This window comes from Oryzias melastigma, linkage group LG9, assembly GCF_002922805.2.
Source record: "Oryzias melastigma strain HK-1 linkage group LG9, ASM292280v2, whole genome shotgun sequence".
NCBI lineage: Eukaryota > Metazoa > Chordata > Actinopteri > Beloniformes > Adrianichthyidae > Oryzias > Oryzias melastigma.
Window position 1 is genome coordinate 8,754,445 of NC_050520.1, and position 22,904 is coordinate 8,777,348.

The following is a 22,904-nucleotide window of genomic DNA, read 5'->3' on the forward strand; positions in this document are numbered from 1 at the left end:
TTTTTGTTGGTGTCCGAGAAACCGAATGACTCACCAGATCTGCACCTCAGAGAAGGTCTGTGCAGGTCACACTCTAAACTTTCAACATTTACTTTAGAACTGTAAACCAGGGTGAGTATTAATCATCAAATTACCGAAAGACTTCATTAAAATCTACCGTAGGGCCCCTCATCACTTTTTTCACAATTTAATTTAATGGATCCATGTTGTTCCCAGAGTCTGGAGGACGCCCTGACGCGGTCTTTGCCTAAGCCACTGAATTGCTTGTTTAAGCTCACGTTCAGTGAATCTTGGGCTTAGGTTGTGTTTATTTTTCAAAGAGAGAAGCTCGCATTCAGTCAGGTCTACTTCCTGTAACCCTGACTTATTTTTCCATTCGAGCTGAGATCATGCGCCTCCTTTTTTTTTTTTTCCTGAGTGCTGCACTCTGTCATTTGTTTGGTTAATTGGGGTCACAAGATACTTTCTCCAAATTTTCTAAAAGGAAACAGACTTACAAATAATGTTTGAAAAAGTTCCACTTTATAGTGACAATAAATGAATAACACGTCAAAGTCAACGTTTTTGGAAAGCAACAGTATAAACAATAAAACACAGCTGCAACTTTTACATATTTATTTTCTGGTTTTCCGTCATTTGTACTGTAATCTTAAACATACAGGGTCAGAAAACCTAAAACACTTTTTCAAGAATGCTACTTCCAAATATCACTCTTGATTTTCAAAATAAAGTGCATCATTTTAGTGGTTCAAAAATAAATTAAGTTGTTCAAGAGACTTAGGCCAAATCACAGAAGGCACAGTGTAAAAATATCTGGAGGGACCCAAAAAATAAAAAAAAAACAAACAAAAAAACACCACTGTGTCATCAGTGAACTGATGCCAAATATTGTACATCATAAAGATGCTAAAACGATAAGAGCTGAAACAGTTCAAAGGTATTTGATGTCTTAATTTGTAGAGATTTTACAGATTTTCTCTGCTTTCAGTTTGAACTAAGAAATCTACTTTTCGTTTATGCTAGAATGTCGTTTTTTTTCCCTTCTCTCTTACAATTTCATTAATAATTGAAGGTACACATATCATTTCCGTTTTTTTTCCTACGAATTAAAATTTTACAATCATTCTACCTTCAATGTGTACTTTATGAAAACCAGGGTTTAGTAAAAAGGCTTTAACTTTGATTCTGGACTAAAAACTGGAAAAAAAATCTTTTAGCAAACTGGAAACTGCTTAAACTTTTACTAATACATGGACATCATATTTCACAAATGTTTCTTCTCAACTCATAAACCCATTAAAACATGTGTTTTCCTGAACAAGAACCTTCTCCTGGAGAAGAATGAAAGCTACTTTTCTGTCTCTAGTGACGCCACTATTCCACTTCAGTCAACATCCGTCTAAATAGTTCAATTAATTTTCTGCAGTACAGGAAATAATGTTTGCAATTCCCATGTTTCAGGAATCTTTGTACCCTCAATGTAAGATAGTTAGTAAATTACATATTCATGAGATGTACTTATGCTGGTCATGAACAAATGCCACCAAACTAAACAGATAAATAAAAAGTTATTGAAAGCTTCAATCAATCACATTGTTTTAGGCAGTCGGACACGCACTACTAAGACACAAGAAGGTTTTCTGTGACTTTAAAATGTAACTTTACATCCAAGAGTTCCTCGATGGTCAGACGTCAAAGCTGGCATCAAAATAAGAGCGTTTATGTCTGCAGAATGTCTGAACTTGTGCAGTCAGTCTTTGCTGAGGCAGCTGACAGTCACAGAACTTTCTCACAGTCTGACATCATAAGAAGGATGTTTATTATTTGCATGCGTCTTCCTCTCTTTCAAAAGTTGAAATACTCTCTCAGCAGCCAGCATTCTAGTCAGATGCACTTTTCCTCCACCGTCTCTGTGTTCAGAGTCACCTGAAGCGCTGGATCTTTTAGACAAGGTAGATCTGAAAGATCAGGGGTGATCTCTGTCTTAGTCTGAGATACAGTGCTGCCCTTCTCAGATGAATATGAAGCCTGTGAGTTTCTCGGTGAAGATGGCTGTAAACCAAGGCTGTCCATCTTACAGGAATTTTGAATGCATGGTTTACTTTCTTCAGGCGGATAGAGAAAAGTCTGTGAAGTGTTTGTGGCGTCTTGCAGATTTCGGGTCACCAAGGAGTGAGGGTCCTGACTGGAGATGGCAGAGGAAAGCTGATGAGCATCTGTACAGTGAAAGTTTCCTTGGCGCTGTTGCGTTCTCACTCCAATCTTGCAAAACAGGCACTTGACTTTCTCAATGAGTTTGAGAAGGACGGCTTTGCGGAGAAGGATGTAGATCCAGGGGTCAAGGATGGGGTTAAAAGATGCAAAGCGAATGGCTCGCAGGTCCGGGTTTTTGTCCAGCCGCAGCTCCACTGGAGTTTTATAGAGCTGGTTCAAAAACACCTGAGCCTGTAAAGAAAAAACAGGAACTGCAACTTTGAATGTGCACTAAACGTTTCAATAAATATAAAAATAAATAATTTTATGATTAAATCTGGGTATAATTTTATGAGCATGTTGTTTTAATTCATGTTTGTTTAGTAGTTTTCAAACTTTTAACATATTTTAGTGATGGGGAAACATATAAATTGTCTATTCCACTTGGAAAAATTTAATAATTAGTCTTACTAAGGTGCATTTGTACTATACAACACTTGTAGAGCCGTGCGTAAAACGTGCGTAAAATGCGCGTACAGCAAAGGTAAAGAAGAACTTACAACGAGTGGGATGGAGCAGATGAGCACCACTACTGATGTGCCTATAAGCAGGATTACCATCTGAATTTCCGCACCAGCCAAATGCCCGAAGCTGCGCCCTCGCCTCCTCGGATCCACGTTGCGCGCCAGATCCGTTCCCAGCGACATCCTGCGCACGAAGCGCCGGTGCATCCGGATCAAAGCCTCGCACACAAGCACGTTACAGATGACGGTGGCCAGAATCAGCAGAGAGCTGAAGCCCGCGTACATGTAGGAGTAGGCGGCGTCGCTGGTCTTGTTGCTCCTCCACTCCAGAAAGCACCAAGTCTGCGGGTATTGTTTCTTCACCTGACCGAAGCCGACGATGGGCAGGGCGCAGAAGAGTGCGTTGGACACATAGATCGCAATGAGCGTAAATCCGGCCAGCTTCTGGTCCACATAGTCATTGTAGAAGTACGGATGGTTGATAGCGATGTATCTCTCCACCGACATGGCACAGATGATGCTGAGCCCCGCCAGAGAGAAGAAGAGCATGGTGAAGCCGAAGTATTGGCACAGCGGGTCCTCTCCGGGCCACGAGCCCTTCACGTACGTGGCGATGGTGACCGGGCTTGCCAGCAGGGTGCCCAGGAGGTCCGTGACGGCCAGTCCACACACGAGCGTGTAAAACGTGGTTTCCTTCTGTTCTCTGCGAGATTTGCAAAGGACCACGATGGCGATGAGATTCCCGACCACCCCAAAAATAAACATGATGGAGGGGATGGTCGGGACCATGGTCCTCCCGGTCATCGACTGATTATTCATGGTTACCAGTATCATTAAAAAAAGCAAACAAACAAAAAGTCTTCTTAAGGCTGCAACTTTGTTGCAAGTGAATAAAGCCAAAACAACATGGCTAAAAGTTTTTAAAAACAAGAAAAGTCACGGAAAAACTAACCTTCCTTCATCCTACATCAGAGCATCCTCTCTCTCCTCTTCTGAGTCAGACTTTCTCTTGAATTTGACTAACTGTGCACATAAGACTGGTTTCATTCACGAGGACTGCAGACAAACCAGCCAGCAGTGAGGACAGACAGGATTCTCTGCTTTGAGCTTCAGGGTTCAGTCCCTCCCCTTCATTTGATCACACACTTCTCATCAGCTGCTGTGTGCTGTTGAGGAAGACCTGGTAACCAAAAGAGTAAAACATTCATATCATAATGGGAAAAGAAGTTAACTTCTTCAGGTAAAATGTTTTATTTACAAAATAACAAAAACTGTCATAGTAACAGTCTTTGAAACTTGTTTCTCGTCCTGAAGGTCTCATTTTTTCTTTGCAGCCAAAAAGAAAAAGAAAAAAAAAAGCACTGTTCAGTAAGAGAACCCACGGTGACATCAGTGTCACAGAAAAACATCAGAAATGCATTTGTGGTCCACTTGGTTTGTGGTGTATTCCATATAATTTTATTTTTTAGGGTCTTTATAGGTTAAAATGAATTTCTTATTTGCCTTTTATTCCCACTTTCTCACTCATCATTCTATAGTGAGACCCCACGCTGTGCAGTGAGTTCTCGATTATGTAAATCATGTTTTCGTTTTGGTTCTGCCACAGTTTTAAATGCTTTTTTAAACAAGTACAGGCTGAATTAACTCTGCAAAAACTGACCTAGAAAACGTTTTGGTTTTTTTTGCTTTTGCCCAAAAACACCATCATCATAATTAAAAATATTTTTTCAATTGATCAAAAGATGACCGGAGTGGAACTTTAAGACAACTCACCACTGCAGCTGAACAAATTGTTAAATTGATTTCTTCATCATCTTGTCTCTTTTATGTCATTGATTTTTGGATTTGACTAAATCTAATCAGTGGTTTCCCTGAATTTTGCTGATGGGTTCACTCTTCTGCCTTCAAATGTTTTCCCAGATTTGCAAACTATTTGTGCAAAGAAACAGAAAAATGTCTAAAATCTTCCTGATATGATGACCTGAAGATTAACTAAACTGCAAATTCCAAATGTCCTTGTTTGGTGAGGAATCAGACAAAATCTTCTCTAGAATCATCATTCAGAAGAACTGCATTTACATTGGATAAAAACAAATAATTATCAGTAAAAGCTGAATTATAACTCAAAAGTTGTGATTTTTTTAAAAAGTGAAAGTCACTCTGACTTCCATGTTTAAATTCCATTGATACAAAGGGTTGAGACGTGTTTTCACATTTTAACTTTTAATCCAAAATCTAGTCTGCTCCTAACTTTTTGTGCAGAAAAAAAGGTTTTATCAACTAAGAATGAAAGCAGACGAGTAGTTGGGCTTAATGCAAAACTAAAGAATGTCCCCTCTCCTCACGCTTTGGTCCTCCCTTTAAATAGCATATTGAAGGAACGGGGAGCATGACCTGGAGTCCAGCTGTCACGCCAGAGTGACCCTGCATGGTGTGAGAAGCTAAAAGCGATGCAGCCTTGAAAAAAAAAGGATTGTCTGCCTATAACACTTGGCCTTAACATGTCAAAGTCTAGAAAAAACGAAGTCTTTACGTAATTTAGCATAAAAGATCACCTTCTTTTGTTTTTGTTGCTGTAATTCTATATCAAGCTTCAGAGCAGAATGTGCTGTAAGTAGATTAAAAAGATTAAGCTTCATATGAATGTGCTTTTCCTGGATTTGTTCTGGAAGTCAGATAACCTACTGCATGCTTGCAGCACTGACTAATGAAGCCAATGCTGCAGACGGAATCTGTTTTCCTGTAAATACTTCGGTTGCAGACAATTGCACACCAAAGCAGGTCTGTTTACTAATATGTTTGGACACATTTGTTCTTTGAGGGAAGCAACAAACCATCCAAACACACCATTTCTTCTATTGCTTTAATTCAAGGCCCGAAGAATCATAATATCCCGGGAAAGTCTGTCAGGTACTATTGTATATTTCGTTTTTCTCCTGTTTTGAATTTGATTTCATCTAAAAATAATGGCTCAGAATGAAAACTGGAATTATGTTTAGAAGGTTTTGCTCTTTCTGGTCAATTATTTTTTGTTGAGTCCTGATTATTCACCTTATGAGAAACTTATGAAATTTTATCTAATCTTCTGATTTTACATAAAGTTATAGTTTAACTTCTGATTAAAATCATGCAAGTGTGCTCTGCTGAAGATACATCTTTAAAGACAGACATGTTCAGAAAGAATTTCCACATTTTTATTTCTGATAGCATCTAAAACGGAAGTCTGCTCATTCAGACAGATGGAATTTCATCAGATGATTGTGTGTTTTAGGTTGACAGAGGAGGGGTGATCTTTTTCATCAGAGAAAGTGGGAAAGCGGTTTGTCCCACTCACTATTTGAACGGGAAAAAAATAATTAATAATTTCCTCTTCTTGGATCAATATTAGCTGCTTTTGAACAAACATCTCCAATTATAGCCAGTCATGTGATGCCAGCCGAGTAAAATAAGATGAGAAAACATCGATCCGAAAGAGACAGAAATTTGATTTTAGCTCTGTTTATTGGGAAATGTTAGTAGCAGTCAAAAGATCTAATTGCTTTAGAAGCTGCAGGCGTTCTGAAGGATTTTCAAAAACAGAACTTCTTGATCCCATGACAGGTGACCTTTGACCCTACACCATCCATCAATCACATTTGACAGATGACAGGTAGCTTTATATACATAATATATATAAATTTATATAAAATATATATGTCTGTCACCTGTCAAAAGAGTTTGATGGAAAGAATATTCCTTTTCTCTCTGCGGAGCAACAAAAAGACTGATTTTTAAAAGGCAGTATAAGTAAACAGTCATCTGGAGGGTGGAGAACTTTACACAGTGACATCCCATTTGGCATCACTTTTCTCTGCCGATCAGAAATTCAAAATTAAAGTTTAAATTGGATCATCAAAATAAAACAACAGAGGATTTAAAGTCAGGTTTGAGAAATCTGCTGCAAATGACAAACTTAGTTTAGCAACAAGCAGTTATGAATCCTTCTGCCTTGAATTTTTTCTTCTGGATCCTTTTGATGCAAATCTTTGCAGAGGATGAAAAAGAAAATATGTTTTCCCATTAAAGGAGGAAAATCACTGTACACACTGACGAGATATCCTTCAGAAAATGCAAAAAAAAAAAAAAAAAAGTATTAAGTCACTGTCTGTCAATGATTAGTACATTTACAAACAACTCCACCTTATAAAACAGTTACAGTACAAATGGAAGCAAAGTCTTTCAAATAATCCATCCATCCATCCATTTTCTTGACCGCTTTGTCCCTTTCGGGGTCGCGGGGCGCTGGAGCCCATCCCGGCCACTGATGGATGAAGGCGGGGTACACCCTGGACAGGTCGCCAGTCTGTCGCAGGGCCTCAATCACACACCCATTAACTCTCACATTCACACCTCGGGGCAATTTAGAGTCACCAATGAACCTATGAAGCATGTTTTTGGATGGTGGGAGGAAGCCGGAGTCCCCGGTGAAAACCCACGCACGCACGGGGAGAACATGCAAACTCCACACAGAAAGGTCCCAGCCGGGAGTCGAACCGGGGCCTTCTCGCTGTGAGGCGAGAGCGCTAACCACTGCTCCACCGTGCAGCCCTCTTTCAAATTTTATATATATATATATATATATATATATATACTTTTAAGGATGAAGAGCCTTTTTTAAGGTCACAAGGTCCTGCCTTAGATGTTTTGTCATTTTTATGTCTACAGGTTTAATAGTTAGGAATTTTTAGCAATACTTGTTGTGTAAAATTAGAATTTTAGGGGGTTAAAGTGTCAAGTTTTCCTTTAGTCAAGGGCCTCTCTTCCAAAAAGTCCTGTATTGTTGTGGTTCTCACATTCCCTGAGTTTAAGAACATTCTTCTGGACTAAACAGAATGCCTTCCCGAGTTGAACTGCTGCCTTAGAGACGTTTACTTCAGACCCACTGTTGATTCCCAGCATCTCTGAGAACAGGTCCAGGTGGGCTGTTGTCTCCCAGGACTCGCTGTCAGTTTGTTTTTTAAAGTAAAGTTTAGAAAAAGTTGGGATGTGTTTATTCTAGGATCCGGAAGATTCAAAGATAACATCCGAGCCTAACAAAGAGGCAGCTCAGAAAATCAGATGTAAACTGTTTGATCTGGCACTTATTTGCCCGCATAACAACCAAAACTGTTTACTTTTTTGGTTTTATTTACAGCATATGTTCAATAAATTTTTTCAAACATGAGTTTTTACACTCGCTGTTCAGTAATTCAAACCTTACTACATTTATGAGCCTTAATAAAATGCACATTCTTTGCAAAATTTCTCAAGTCTTTAAAGCTTTCAAAATCTCAATCTGTTTTTTTTTTTTTTTTTTTGCTGTAATGTGAAAAGAGTCAAATTAAAAAACAGTCTCTGCTGTGTGCATGACACGACTGATTTCCACCCAGGATGGGAGTCAATCATGTTATCGTCGTGGCAACAATCCAACAGCTGGAACAGGAAGTTTCTCTCAAAGTGTTAATCAGCTCAAACAATCCAGATATCACAGAAAAACGAATACAGGGAGCTGCAGAAGTGTCACATTTACTGTTAGCATTCTGGTGGTAATCATTAACAGTGAAGGGAACTCAGAGATGCATGTTGCTAATCATTAAATGAACGTCGTTTCTCATTAATACGGTGGAAAACAGTATGAATATTTATAGAAAAGATGCAAACGTTTGGATAAAGACAAATGAGGACACGGCACTTTAGAAAAAATATTTGTAATTACCAAAGGTGATGTTTAGGACTAACGATAAGAAATTTATAACTAGCTTGAAACCTTCATTAAAACTAAACAGAAAAATGTGTGTTTTTATTAAAAGAAACTATTTCTATTATGTGTAAAAATTAATACATTTGTTGGTATTTTTTGTATCTTTGGAAGATTATATCTGATATATTTGTTTGGTCAAACATCGATTTGTAAAACACGAACAGCACTACTTGATGCTCGTAATAGAAGGGTAAAACATAATTTACTCAACCTTTAAGTTTTTAAAACAATATGAAGTTAATAACCTCTCCAAAAAATACAAAAAATGAACATCTCAGTACAATCAGGTGCAATAATTAAAACTTTTTATTAGGCTTTTTTCTGCATAGTTTGCAGTGTGGAAGCTTTGGCTTTATTTTTAAGGCTAAAAATTGCCAATATTACAACAGAAAAGGTTACATTTTTGGTTTTATTCACAGCATACGTTCAATAAAACTTTAGTTTAAAGTTAAATGTATTTACTGATGATGCAAGCTTTATCTAGTTTGTCTTCAAAACATCAACTGTCCTCCATTAAACATTCTTTCATGAAAATAATTAGGAGATTTAATGATTAAACGTGACATTTCAAGACTTTGAGCAGATGTTGAAATTGATTTAATCTGAGTACACACCGGATCATTCTTTAAATAAATTTGCATTTTCCATTAATGGACAACTTTTTGATATTTTTTTCAAGCAATGCTATGTTTTACCATGTTAAATAAGGTGTTTTACTTTGAGGAAAAACATTTTTTTTTGCTTAATGAAGAAATACATAAAAGACGGAACAACATTCACAAAAAAGTTATTTGAAAAGTGTCTTGGCTACTTTGTCTGCAGAATAGCCCACTAAAACTTGCCTAGAAAGGTTATGGGATTTTTTTATGCTAATTTCTACAGAGCCCTTAAAATGCACGAGTCAAAGTCAAGGCCCGGGGGCCGGATCCGGCCCGCTGGGATATTATATCCGACTCTCCATATTATTACTTTTAATGGTCCAATGTTATCTTGTATAATTGTGACAAGATATATTCTATGGAGAGCAAAAAGTTTAATTTTTTATATTTGATGATATACAAAAAAAGTACATTTGAAGTCTTTTAACATAATATTGAAAGGTATTTACGTTTTAAGTTGATTTATTCTGGAATAATGTTCATGTCTGTTTTAAGTCATATATTTATGTTAAAAAAAGTTACATTTTTAAAGTTTTAAAAATATCACATTTATTTTACGTGCAAAAAATGTTTGTCCTGTTTGGCCCGTGACCTACTGTGTATTTTGGATTATGGCCTCCTGTGTGATTGAGTTTCACACCTATGCCCTAAAGGAACATCAAGTAAAAAATAAAAATTCTGTTTTACTATTTATTTATGTTTGAATTTTACTATCTGGTGCACATCAGATAGTAATAAGAAAAAAATATGTTTTTTTTCCTAGAGAATTTTTTTTTAACTTCGATGTCCCTTCAGAGGCCAGATCAGTAAACTAACAAAGCCTCTGTTCCAAAATGGAAATTATTTTTTATGATCATTAACTCAACTGTAATCTACTAGTGTGTTTATGGTGCTACTTGGTGTATACGTGTGGAAACAGATTTCTTTGCTTTTGTTCTGCAGCTCTAATAGATGGACTCTGTTTATGAAGTTATGATTTATTAAAACAAAAAAATTAGGATTTAGATATTTTTTAATAAATGAATACATATTTGCAGTTTAGCAGCTTAAAGGGTAATATATTTCTGGCAGAATGACAAATGAACCAATCGGAAGAAAAAATAAATAAAAGCAGCTTCTAATCTCAGGTGTTCATCACTGCAATATATTACTCCACGTCAGAACTAATAAAAGGCGTTTGTCTCCTCAGGATTAGAAATTTAGATAAATTAAACATTATTTGTTTGTAGTTATCCCTGTAAAATGTTAAATGTGATGCTAAAGAGCTTGATGAAAACTGAAAGACTAATAAGTTTGTTTCCCTGGTGACTGACCGAAACAGCAAAGCCAACAGGCAGCATCTTTTAATCTCCTCTGATCGTATTTACGGACAAATACTCTGTTTTTTTCTCATCCAAGATGTGAAACAAGAATGAAAAATAACACTGATTATACTAAAAAGCAAAACCAACCAGTCAAAACCAACATATTTTCTAACAAATCTTTATCCACGAGTGTCTCAGTTCTATAAATAAGCTTCAAATGCAGCAGCAAATAATGTATCCCATTTTCTCTGCGATTCACTGATGTTGACTTATCTCAACCAACATCCCCCGCCCGCCCCCTCCATGACAAAACAAGTCTAAAACGCTTAAAAGGCTCTGGGAGTCGATCATGTGAATGCCAAACTTCCTGATAACTCAGCTGCTTGGTCTAATCGCAGATGTTGCATCAACATGGTAACTCAAGAGATGAGGCTTCAGGTTGGGACTTCCCTTCTCGTTTTGTTCTGTTTTCAGATGACACATTTCTGTTAAACATTAAGCAATAACTGGAAACAGATGAAGTTGCAGAGACGGGAATCCTAGTTTGATTTTATGTGCTTTTCTTCACTCAAATAAGCAAAAATAGGGAGCAATTGTCCAAAAATAGCTAAATTGGGTTACCCTTATATGTTCCTGTTATTTGATTTACTGTAACTTTTCAATCGTTGACATGATCAATGTAATTCCAGTAGTTTCTGATGGAGAAAATCGTCCGCTTTTCTCCTTGAGAATCTACTGGAATTACGTTGATCGAGTCACCGGTTGAAAAGCTACAGTATGCTAAAGATTTTGTGTTTAAGCGTCTCTGGTGGCGTCTCAGGTGTTAAAGGGTTAAATAGTCAGCAGTATTAGAGCAGACTTACACCAAGTAAAATAACATGAAAATGGTCTGTTTTGGCAATTAATAGTAAAGGTTAGCCTTTCCCTTCTCGTTTTGTTTTTTTGCAGATGATACGTTTCTGTTAATCATTAAACATTAACTTAAAACAGTTATAGTAGTAGAGATGGGAGTTCCAATTTGACTTTATGTGCTTTTTGTTCAGCCAAACAAGCAAAGATGAGGAGCAATTGCCTAAAAAAAAACAAGTTTTAGAACAGACTCAAACAAGCAAATTGTCTGTTTTGGTAATTAAAGTGTAACCAAAAAGGGAAGTTGGAGGCTAACTCCACCCACAGCTGAAATTTGAAAATCCAGTCAGAAGGGTGGGGCTGGGGAACAGGACTGTTATCATTAGGTGTGTTTGAGACCAAGGTGGACGCGGCGTTGAGCAGATCGCCTGCAGCGCGGTGCATGCTGGTTAGTTTCTGTGACGTCAAAAGTGCCCTCACAAAGTATCGCAGGAAAAGGGCGAGTTCAAGGTGCCTTCCTAAACCAGCGCAGCCAGAAAATAGGTACTGCGTTGGCTGCAAGAAGCCTTCAGGACTACAAAACAGTGCATTGTGGGAAAGGGTGTCCTGAAAGTTCTTGTAGTTTGACTGATCAAGAGTAACTGGCGCTAATTGAAGGAAATCTGTGTATTATGTAACTCTTCCTGGAAGGTGATGAATCCCTGATGAAAAAATAAATAATATTTCAAATAATCTGTGGTCATCTCAAACACACGTTACTGGAGGTGCAGATCATGACGTGGGACTTAAATGGTTTGACCAATCACCAAATTCAAATGTAATATCATGTTTCAACCTGTAGGGGGCAGCAGACAGGCAGTTTTGACTATATTTTCAATAAGTTTATTTCAATTTGTCAAAAATTGGCAATGACCAACAGACAGCACTTTTAAATCCTCATTTAAAGAGATCAACAACAAAAAAGGAGTTGATTTAGGGTTTGTTTACCCTTTAAAAGAGGGAGAAAAAATCAAATTGCAAACATAAGAGGCTAAATTTAGCTTTTTGTTTGAGCAGCTCCAACATTTCTGCTCAATACAAGGAATTTACTAGCTTTGGTTTGACAAAAAGCCCCCCCGTTGCACTGATTAGTCAGGATCCATTTCAGAGGAGGATAAGAAATACACACATTGCTTTTCAGCAAAACTAAGAGAACATGTGTTACTGTTAACAAAAACATGCTAAAAGCCTCCGAGTCACAATGGGTCTTGTTTTCAGGTTTTTTTCACCCCATACTTATTCATCCTGAGCTGCAAACTGGGCTTTTTCCCAGGACCGTGTGGTGAATACTGAATAGAGGCAGCATAATGTGAAATGAATGCATTCTGTGCTCCACAACAACTTTTTCTCCTAAGGAGATCTATTATCTCATCCCTCTCCAAACGAGCACACAGGCACGCTCTTTTTCCTCCAAATCTGTTTCTATATTAGCTAATGCAGCACTAACTAAATTAGCAATTTCTGTCTTTTAGAGATTATCTGACTCTTTATAGAATAACTTGTGTTGTTCTCTGTGATAGTAAATGCATTCCTCTTCAGGCAAAGAATTAAAAAAATAAAAAAAAAAAGTATAAATTGTGATTGTAGGAATAATTTGGAATTTTTGCTGTATTTCTGCAGCACAAAATCCTCAAAGAAAAAATACATTTTGAAACATTTTTGATACAAATAAAAGTTTATTTTTGTACCCAGATGTCCACAGTTACATCTGAAAATGCAGTAATAGTATATTTACAAAAGTAACAGGGATAAAGGCATTTAACACACTTTTCAGAGTCTACGCCTGCTGAGCTGCAGCGCCGGCAGCCAACCGCTCCTGCTTCTCCTGCTCGGCCTTCAGCCTCATCTCCTTCTCCCTCTGGATCAGCTGCCTCCTCTCAGCCTCCCAGCTCTGTACCTGGCTCAGGTACTCCTCCAGCTCTGGTTTCTCCGCATCAGCCAGCTGCTGCTCACTCACAGTTGTGGCTAAAGCCTTGAAGGAGGAGGGCTCTATTTTACCCTGAGACTCCAGCTGGTTCATCAGCTCCTGGAGAGGAAGACAAACAAGAGGAGGTTGAAAGGATTTGATATTTTATCAAAACATTTATGTTTGTTAATTGCAGGATGTTCAAAAACTCATAAAAAGTCACACTTGTCTTTTTAATTTCCATCAGGTCTTGAACACTGGTACTTGCCTTCAGTTTGAACTCTAAACAAGCATTTGTGGTGTTTACAACACAGCAGCAATTTAATTTTCCTTCTTTTCGGCTTTAATTTGAATGCTAATGAAGATGAGGTCCTCTTAAAGGCAGTTAAAAAGGCCAAGATTATGCCGCTTATTTGCCTCAGGTCTTTCTCACACATAAGGATGTGTTTACACGGTAAAGGAATTGTTAAAATAAAAAAATAAAACATTTGGAATAGCTTGCTGAAGGGTCAGCTTTCATCTGCAGTTTTTGTTAATGATGATTGTAATACCCTGAAATTAACAATTAAATTTTATGGGGTGTTTTATCAAGTCTGCACTAATTCAATTTAATAGATTTTAAATTCTTCCTATTTGTGTTAAAACGAGGAAATAGATTTAAAATGGCCTAGAAAAATACCATGAAGTTTATTAGTTTATGGAGAAAACAAAAGGGTATGTTGTTTGTTTATGCTTGATTTATCATTAAATTTTGACTGAAAGTTCAGACATTTATTGCTAAAATACACTTTTATTTCCTCTTACTACATCATTTCAATATATGACACATGATATACTTCTCTGATGTTAGATGTAGCAGCTGTTGATTTAACTTTGTGTTTGCAAAGGCCTCATTACACTGCAGCTACGTAAACTTTTATCCATGTGATCTAGCATTATAAAAGTAATTCAGAAATGTTTCTTGGGTTCATCGCTTGATGGTTCTCTGCTCCACCTCAGACCTTAAGGTGGTGGCAGCAGGTCAAAAGCTCTGATGCACCAACAAAAGCAGGAAAGACTAAGAATGCAGCAGAAACATGTGAATAAAACTGTTTTATGAGGAAGGAAAAGAATTCAATGCACAGTGGGTATTTGTTAGTAACAACATGAATGTAAACAGAAGCTTTTGTATACAGAAAAACTCTGCAGAGCATCATCCACCTCCAGGATTTTTATTTTCACATGAATCTTTCCTAAAAAGTCTGAGTATCAATGAGAACACAAATAAAGCTGCTTAACATTAGAGAAAGATGAAATATGTGATTGATGAGAAACAAATGACCTTTAAGGACAAAAGTAGTGGGAAAAATGTGTGTAAATTTAGCTTTACTTTAAGAGAAAATAAAAGATCAGTTATATTGAAGTTTAGTGACTTGAAGGACAATAATGTGATTAGCTGCACGACGGTTAATCAAGAAATTATATTTCCAGACACATAATCTCCATAAGCGCCATCCATCTATTTTATAGACCTACTTATTCCCTTTTGAGGGTCACATGGTTGCTGGAGCCTATCCAAACCACTGTTGGGTGAAGGCAAGTTAAACCCAAAAGTGCTTACACACTGGCTGACTCGTGCTTATGTGGCCACTTTTCATGAAAAGTTTGTGTAAATGTGAGTAGATCAGATTTTTTAGCTTCCGTGTGGGCGTCGCTACCCAAGTTTTTAAGTCCAGCCCGGGTTCTATGTACAAATCAGACGTTCAATGATCGCGTGCTGACAGTTCAACCACGGTCGCTTCAAAACATGGAAATACAAACCATTGTAAACATGACCACAAAGGAGAAGTTTGTGTTCGGTCGGGTTAATAAAGACACCAAGACGGACTTTTATAGGAACAGAGCTGTGAAAACAAAAAGTCTGGACCTTCTCACCGAGAGCCAACTATATTACCATTACACCACAAAAAACACATGCAAGAGATCAAGGATTTTTTCTGCAGTAAACATATGGAAGGATAGCAGCCCTGAAGGAGAAACTGTTAATAGATGATTATTAAAGAAGTTTGGAAGAACAAGGGAGTCATTTCCAGTGAACTTTAGTGTATTGAAGCATAAGGGGGTTTGGATTGGATCTTCAGAAAATAAAGCCACATGTACACAGTCGTATGTTCCAGAGGAAGTGTTTTCTTCAGATGATATTGCACGACACCTGAGCATCTTCTGCACAGCAACTTTCAGGACAAACATCTAAGAAGCTGGTTTTTCTGTTTGCAGAAAACTTAACATAATTCCTCGGATTCATTTTATACAAAAAGGACAACAGTATTTGTACAGTTCTGTTTAAACTTCAATTTAATCCTAAATACTCGACTTTTTACTGTAAAACAGAGTTTGAATCAGGAAATGTTATGTATTATCATTAAACTTCTCTTACCCACAGTGAACTGTTTGCTCATATTTAATTAAAAAAAACTCAAGAGCTGCACTCCAGACATAACAGGAAACAGTGGAGATCCTTAGCAAGGAAAACTACTGTAAATCCCAGCTGGACTTTAATGACAAACTTGACGCTGCTCACCTCAAACCGGCTGACGTATATTGGCAGCTTAGCCTTCTCGGCCAGGTCATCTTCATCCACCTCCTCCTCTTCTTTCTTGTCCGTCCCTTCCAGCTGCTCTCCAGAGGAGCCCGTGTGCGACGACAGCTCCTGCAGCAACACGTTCACAAAATCCAGCTGGAAAACAATAAAAACATACAGTATTCAACTGTTAGGGTGTAACTTTTTCCTCCACAAAGATTCAGCTCCTGCAGGATTTAGGAGCGCACGTGTCATGACTAAAGAGGCCCGACTCCTAACTTGACAACTCACCCTTTAATCTCAGGAAGGGAATAATTTAGGCTGGCCCGAGGCAGCGGCTGAGATATAATACATCCTCCGTGTCCTGCTGCGTTATCCTCTCCGTCTACATTATTGCCAGGTGGCTTTGTGACAGCAGCGGTTTGCTTTCTGTGGAGCTGATTCTCACAGACACCTTACATGCTCCAGGCTGCTCCAGATCTCATTAGATGTGAGCAAAGATTAAGTATTGAAGTGGACACCGCAGGTCATAAAAGAGATGCTACCACCACGCATGCATAAACCAGGAGCAGTAATGCAACAACCTGTGCGGTCCATCTGAACTAGGTCTGCACAATACATCGCATATTTATCGTCACCGCAATATCAGCCTGTGTAAAACATGTGCTTAAACATGCAAAAAGAATCTTATGGCAGCTTTATTTAACGAATTAAATGCGCCTTTTTTCCCATTTGATCAATAGGATGGACCTCTTTTACGGTATGTTAGATACTCGCCTCTGATGTAGACGTAGGTCATTTGGAGGATAATTTAAGTTCTGTTGAATTTATTTGAATAAATCTGATGTAGTAAAACGAAAATTATATATTAGTTGTTTTGCTACATGGTCACTTATCGCAAGTCATTGCAATATTGATCACTAATATCAGAAGTTTTTAGAATTTTGTACAGCCCTAATCTGAACAGTCAGACTGCTATCTGATTGTCATTTTTGTGAAAAAGTATCAGCACCCTTAAATTTTTTTTTTCTTACTGATGTGTTTTTATTGCATTTTTTTTTTGCTACACTGAAATCATTTAGATATTTACACTTTCAATATACTTAAAAATAGTAAAAAATAAAGTATCCCTAACAGTTCTTCAATTAATGATTTATGCATGTTTTAAAAAAATCCACATGATTTAAAGAAAAATAATTATAAATGTGCTTAAAAACCATCAAACATTCCGCTTTTTCAATCTAATTTCTGAAGTTGAGATACGACTTTAGTTAGCATCTTCTACCTCAAAACTTTTCAAGGAAGAAGATTTTGAAGTCCAGCTATCGTGATGTTGGATGAATGAGGACCTTTATCAACATTCCGCTGTGAAACTATCCCACCATAGAAACATATTAATCTACACATAAACATGGTGGTGGTAGTATTATGGTTACTTTGCAGCTTTAACATCTAGATAAAGTGAAGCTGTGAATTCTGCACCTGTATTTCCAGAGAGTTAGAATGTCCTACACTTTGTGACCTTACATCTGGTTCACTAAATGTTTGATGTAAGTGATTAAAAAAAATGGCAAAATCAGTCTTAAGATTTATGAGGCAATTACTTTTTATATTAGGTCAGACAAGTTTTAATCACTTTTTTTTTTAGATAAAACCTTTATTTATAAAAAACTACTCCTGTTATCCTAAGGGAATTATAAAATTCATAAAATTTCATTAACAGGTTATATAAATATGTGAAAGCATCAAGAAGATCATATATATATTAAATAAAATCAGGACAATTTGTTTAAAAAAAACTAATTTTACTCTATTTTTGTGTTTTTACTGTCACGCACTGACAAATAGATCTAGAATTTTCTGGATATTTATCTGTATACTGTTTTTTTTCCTTCTAACTATCTCATCAACATTGAATCCATAATGTTGAGAAGCTGAGTAACAAAGATAGAAAATGTAACATCTTTTTTGCCACGCACCACAAAGCATTTAGGGATTGAGCGGCTAAAACCTGCAGATTGAAATCCGTTGGCGACAAGCTACTTGTCGTTACTAGGTCTAGCTAAAGGCAATAATAGCAACGTTCATTTGCATAACAGTGAAGGGAAGCTAGTAGAAAACAAAGAAAGTGATTAAAAATATATATGTTTTAAATTGAAGATTTCCTGCGTAAGAGAACCAGGAACTCGAGGCCTCAAGGACCACATTCCTGCACGTTATCCAACATACTTTGTTCTGGTATGTTTTAATTGGCTGGACACACCTGAACCAGGTATTCAGTCATGAGTAGGGCTTGAATATCTGGAAGTTATGCAGATACTGCGGCCATATCCCTGATCTAAACGAACAGAAAATCCAGGCAAATTCCCTTCAAGTGTTTTCACTGACAAAGATAACCTATATTTGTAACTTCCATATCTCTTTGAAAAAGCAAATGTGCATTTCAGGAGCCTGGATGAACTGCTGTCCGTCCATAAAGGAGTTTTAGAAACTAAGATGTGGAAACTATTGAATCGCAAAGAAATGTCTTAAAGAACAGCTGCATGAACTCAACGTTCTCTCAAGAGAGTTTAGAGCTGGCAGCAGAAATTGTGAACTTTGTGCTTTATCTCTTTCAGCATTTTTTCACTCTGGTCAATAACTGACGAGCCGAATGAGCTAAAAAAAAACATCCATGAGTCTGGATCAATTCACCTTTGATAGAAAACAAACCAGTACGTCACATGTTCTCTGTGAGGTTAAGTAAATTCTAATCAGATCTTTTAATAAGACAAAACGGTTAATACAATTAAATTCTGTGAGTTTTTTTTCTTCTTACTGCATCTTTGGACAGCTTGACATCACCCGCGTCAGCAGCAGTCGTCTCCATGACGTCCAGAGCTCGTCCCAGATACCCTCGAGCCCAGAAGAGCGGCATACCCTTAAAGACGGCGTGAATGCCCTTTAAAAACTCCACTTTGCCTGCATGAGAAGGATTGAGGAGGATGAATGAGACAAGCACGTAATGAAAGACCACTGGACGAATCAGTCAAGACTGCAGGTGGAGGACAATAAATACACACCGAGAAGAGCATTTCCGAGAAGCTGAGCACTGAGGCCGACGGTACTGTGCTGCTTTAGGCCACAGAGGAGCAGAGAAGCTCCCAGAGATCTCTCCTCTGAGATCTGATCAGGCAAGAATGAGAGGTTTGATGGCATTGAGCAAACACTCATTAATGTGAGGCTGCTAATACAGGTAAAGAGGAGAGATATGAAAGGGGGATTGTGTGTCGTCACTCACAGAAAGTTGTGGTTTTGTAGACAGATAGTTGCTCAAAGCGTACAGAGAGAGGATCTGAGTGGAACGGAGGTCAAACGCCTCCTGAAGCATTATTTCTTCAACCACAGAACACGCACCTGTGCAGGTGAATGAAAGAAATAAATTCAACTCTAGTTAAAGTTCATGCAGAAAAGTCATTTCTAATAAACGTATCTTTCAAAAATTGTTTTCTTTACAGTCTAGTACTTACAGCAGGCAAAAAAAACTATAAATTATGGTTAGGGTTAGGTTAGGCCCATTAAACTATTTAATCTGGCCCTCCAACCTGGATTAAACTACATTGGTAATACTTATTAATGTTTTATTTGGCCTCTATTGTTGGTGTCCCCGCAGAGATAGTGTACTACGAATACATAAACATTTGTTTAGATGCAGAAAGTTATTTTGCATTCATGCATTCTCGGAAGATTTGCTGTATTTCTAAGGTTCATTTGTGTTTTAAGAGTCAGATTGTCCTTTTTTCGATCCTTCCAACACCACATAAATACACAATTTCTCCAAGTTTACATTTTTCCCTGAGAGACATCAACCCATTGGTGCACTTGGTACTAAAAGGAGAAGTAAATTCACAGTTTTAAAGCAAAAAACCCCAAACTATTCTGTTTTAAATATGTATTTTTTTCAGTCAAAAGAAACAGTTTTTGTCCAGATTCCAGGTTATTTTTTCTCTTATGAAGCAGATTACCAAAACCCTCGATGCATCTGCTCCAAACTGGGCTCTCCTGTCAAATTTTAGAACCCTTTGTGGCTCCAGGAGTCAAAAAGTTTGCCCACCCTTGCTCTAAAAAAATGTTTTTCCTATGTTCAGTGAGTGATTTTACCCAAATATCTGACCTAAAAGTCTTACTTTTAAAATCTTTGTCCTTAATAAATGAATCCAGGAGTAGGTTGAAGGTGAAGTCATTCGGAAATATTCCATACTGGACCTGCGCACGCAAACAAATGACAATAAATAAATAAATAACTAAAATGATAATTAATTCTTTTTTTTTTTAATCAAAAACCTTAAGAATTAAAAAAAAATACAAAGACAACAGAAAACAATCCCTTCAAAGTAAAAGTTTCAAATTACAAATGACACATTTAAAATGAATTATAGAGACAGAAAAACTAAACTGGATCCTACATTATGAACAGTATGAAAACAAAAAAAAACAGTTCAAGCTGATCTGATGGTAAATAAAAATTGCCTTTAACTACGTGTTCAGCCAATAAAGACTAAATAACATTGTGCACATGTACCTTGTTTTTTAGTGTGTGCAGGGCTTTATCTTTTGCTCCATACTTCAGACACTGTCGGATCCAGCCGTGAATGGTCCAGTCTCGCAGGTACCAGCAGTTCGGGCTGTGACGAAACCTTCAGAAATAAAAGCAAAAATACTCATTAAAATTAAGCTTTATTCAGCAAAGTTTGACCCACTGCTGTCAAAGATGAGCCAACATGAAATCAGGAGAGAAGAAAAGAATGATTTGAGAAATGTCTGCAGCTAAAGCAAAAAAATTAGCACTTTTATTTGAATGATTAACAATTGAGATGCAACATTTTTTTAATATTAAAAAAATATATATCCACAAACTTCCCAAGCATCATGACTATTTAATTTAATGAGACATTCCTAAAAATCAGCACTACTTGAGGAACATGCTAAAAGCAGAAAATGCAAGAATGGGTGCAGATTCCAGAGGAAGGAGTAAACAGGAAAAGTCTGGAGTTGCCCTGAACGAAGAAAAAAAAAAAAGAACCCATGTGACCCAACATAAACCAAAACAGACGAACCAAACACAGAACTCACTCCAAGAAAAACAAACAAGTTGGCACGATAAAGAAAAATAAAAGTACTTTTTTAAAAAAAAAATATAAAAACACATAATGATGCAGAAGAAGAAAACTGGTTTCTCATACTTGTAAAGGTAATACTCTGCTTGGTCAACTTCCTCTCGAGATGATATGTTGTCAACAAACTGTAACAGAAAACAGTTACTATTTTATATTGGAAAAAAAGTGTTAAAAGTACTTAAATGTAGAAACATCTTACCCGTGAGATAGTCAGCGAGCTGACAGGGAAGTTCCTGTCATACGTCCTATCCATCATGTTGGCCAGTACAGCTGCAGGTCAAAAACACACCATTTGATCCTATTTATTTTAGAAATATTTGTGGAGGACATCATTCATTTCAAAACAAATTAAATGGGATTATGAATCCATGTGTTAATTTGAACTCGTGACCACATGAGGATGCAGTGTCACCTGGTGGTAATTAGATGTAATTACAGTAGAATGAGATTGTGAACTGTTAGAACTACAACCTTTGTCACTAAAGTTGTGATAATATTAATGATTATTGAAAAGTTTGTATGAAACAAAAATTTCTAAAGCTATTATGGAAATTTAAAGTCTACTTTATTGAAGCTATTTCTTTTTTCTTTTTTGCAAGACAATACAGAATCGTGTACACTGTGTTTTTTTATTATTATTATTATTTATTTATTTTACAATTTATTTAGAAACTGCTGAGATTTATTAGTCATCCATTAAAACTTACCCAGTAGTAAATAAAAATATTTTTAAGGTATTATATATATTAAAAAAAAGAAATTACTGATTTTTGTCATTTCAAAACCGTTGTCAATTGAAGTTGACAGCATGGTGTCCACGTGACCCAAAATGCTCAGTATGGTAGTGTTATTTTTGTGAACACTTTAGAAACCACGGCGTGGGTTATATGTTTATTACCCAGGTTCTGGGGCTCAGTCTCCCTCGCCTCCCATACTTTGGGGTCAGTGTACGCCGCAGAGAGCAGCCATCGTCTGGCTGTGAGGACAAAGAGTAAAAACAGGCAAGAAGCTTCAACACAGAGCATTGAATATTACAAACTCGAAGAGACACAACCGCCAAAATAAAGCAGCTTTTAGATGAACACATTGTTAGCATAGGAAGGAACTGATGACATTAGCTTCTCTCGCTTCAACTACAACTTTCGGCTAAAACGACTAAAAAGAAAAATCTTTTAAATAGGAAAGGATAGTTACATCATAACAAAGCATATGTCTTAAAAAAAACAAGTGGAATAAATTTACCTGAGAGAAATGGGGGCAAGCTTTTAAATTTGACAGACAAACATCGTTTGATCAAGGAGGCTGCCATCTTGGACGATACCATTACGTAGCTAGTACGGGGGGATGAGGTTATACCAAACCTTTGTACTAATTCATATAAAATAATCGTTTTTGTTTAAAAAAAAATAAATAATGACACGTTCTGCCCTCATTTTTTGCTGTTCTTTTTTTCTAATAAATTATCTTCCTTTTTTAATTGAACCTATTTATTTGTGCAACAAATTATATATTTATAATTAAATTATGTATTTATATTCATATTTTAGTTACAAATAAATGTTCAAAAATGTGACCTTTAAATCTCTTACAATTAACCATGAAGAAAAATCTAATTATGGACTAAAATGTGCAAAACTGAGTTTTTTAATTTTCAGATTCCTGATGTACATGTAAATTACTGAGGCAGTTCTGATTATTATATTTGGGTGGTCGGAGAAACAGTAAATAATTTTTAAGGAATAATTCCACTATCCACTATCATGCCAATCAAAAAAAAAGTAAAAAAAAACTGTTAAAACATTACAGCAAAGACACCAATTTAAATTGTATTTCTTTTTAGTAAACTTCTCCTTGAATATCCTGTATTTCTTCTTCATAATGCATCCTTTTACAGGAGGCTTGCACAAGTAAAGTTAAGTATAGAGTTTTCTTGGT

At 36.8% G+C, this 22,904-nt stretch overlaps 2 protein-coding genes across 2 annotated transcripts; both read right to left on the minus strand.

The window, feature by feature from the left end:
• Nucleotides 1–399: 399 nt before the first annotated feature.
• ptger4a (prostaglandin E receptor 4 (subtype EP4) a) lies at nucleotides 400–3,850 on the minus strand. Its single transcript, XM_024274715.2, has 2 exons — nucleotides 2,754–3,850; nucleotides 400–2,445 (listed from the first exon to the last, which is right to left on the minus strand). Exons 1-2 carry the CDS (start codon nucleotides 3,549–3,551, stop codon nucleotides 1,885–1,887), a joined length of 1,359 nt encoding a protein of 452 aa, XP_024130483.1. The 5' UTR covers nucleotides 3,552–3,850; the 3' UTR covers nucleotides 400–1,884.
• Nucleotides 3,851–13,003: 9,153 nt separating this feature from the next.
• On the minus strand, nucleotides 13,004–22,346 carry mrps27 (mitochondrial ribosomal protein S27). The gene is made up of 11 exons (XM_024274549.2): nucleotides 22,212–22,346; nucleotides 21,868–21,945; nucleotides 21,169–21,239; nucleotides 21,036–21,094; nucleotides 20,375–20,489; nucleotides 19,980–20,058; nucleotides 19,094–19,209; nucleotides 18,876–18,978; nucleotides 18,632–18,774; nucleotides 15,814–15,969; nucleotides 13,004–13,373 (listed from the first exon to the last, which is right to left on the minus strand). The coding sequence occupies exons 1-11, from the start codon at nucleotides 22,291–22,293 to the stop codon at nucleotides 13,125–13,127; spliced, it is 1,251 nt and encodes a 416-aa protein (XP_024130317.1). The 5' UTR covers nucleotides 22,294–22,346; the 3' UTR covers nucleotides 13,004–13,124.
• Nucleotides 22,347–22,904: the final 558 nt, after the last annotated feature.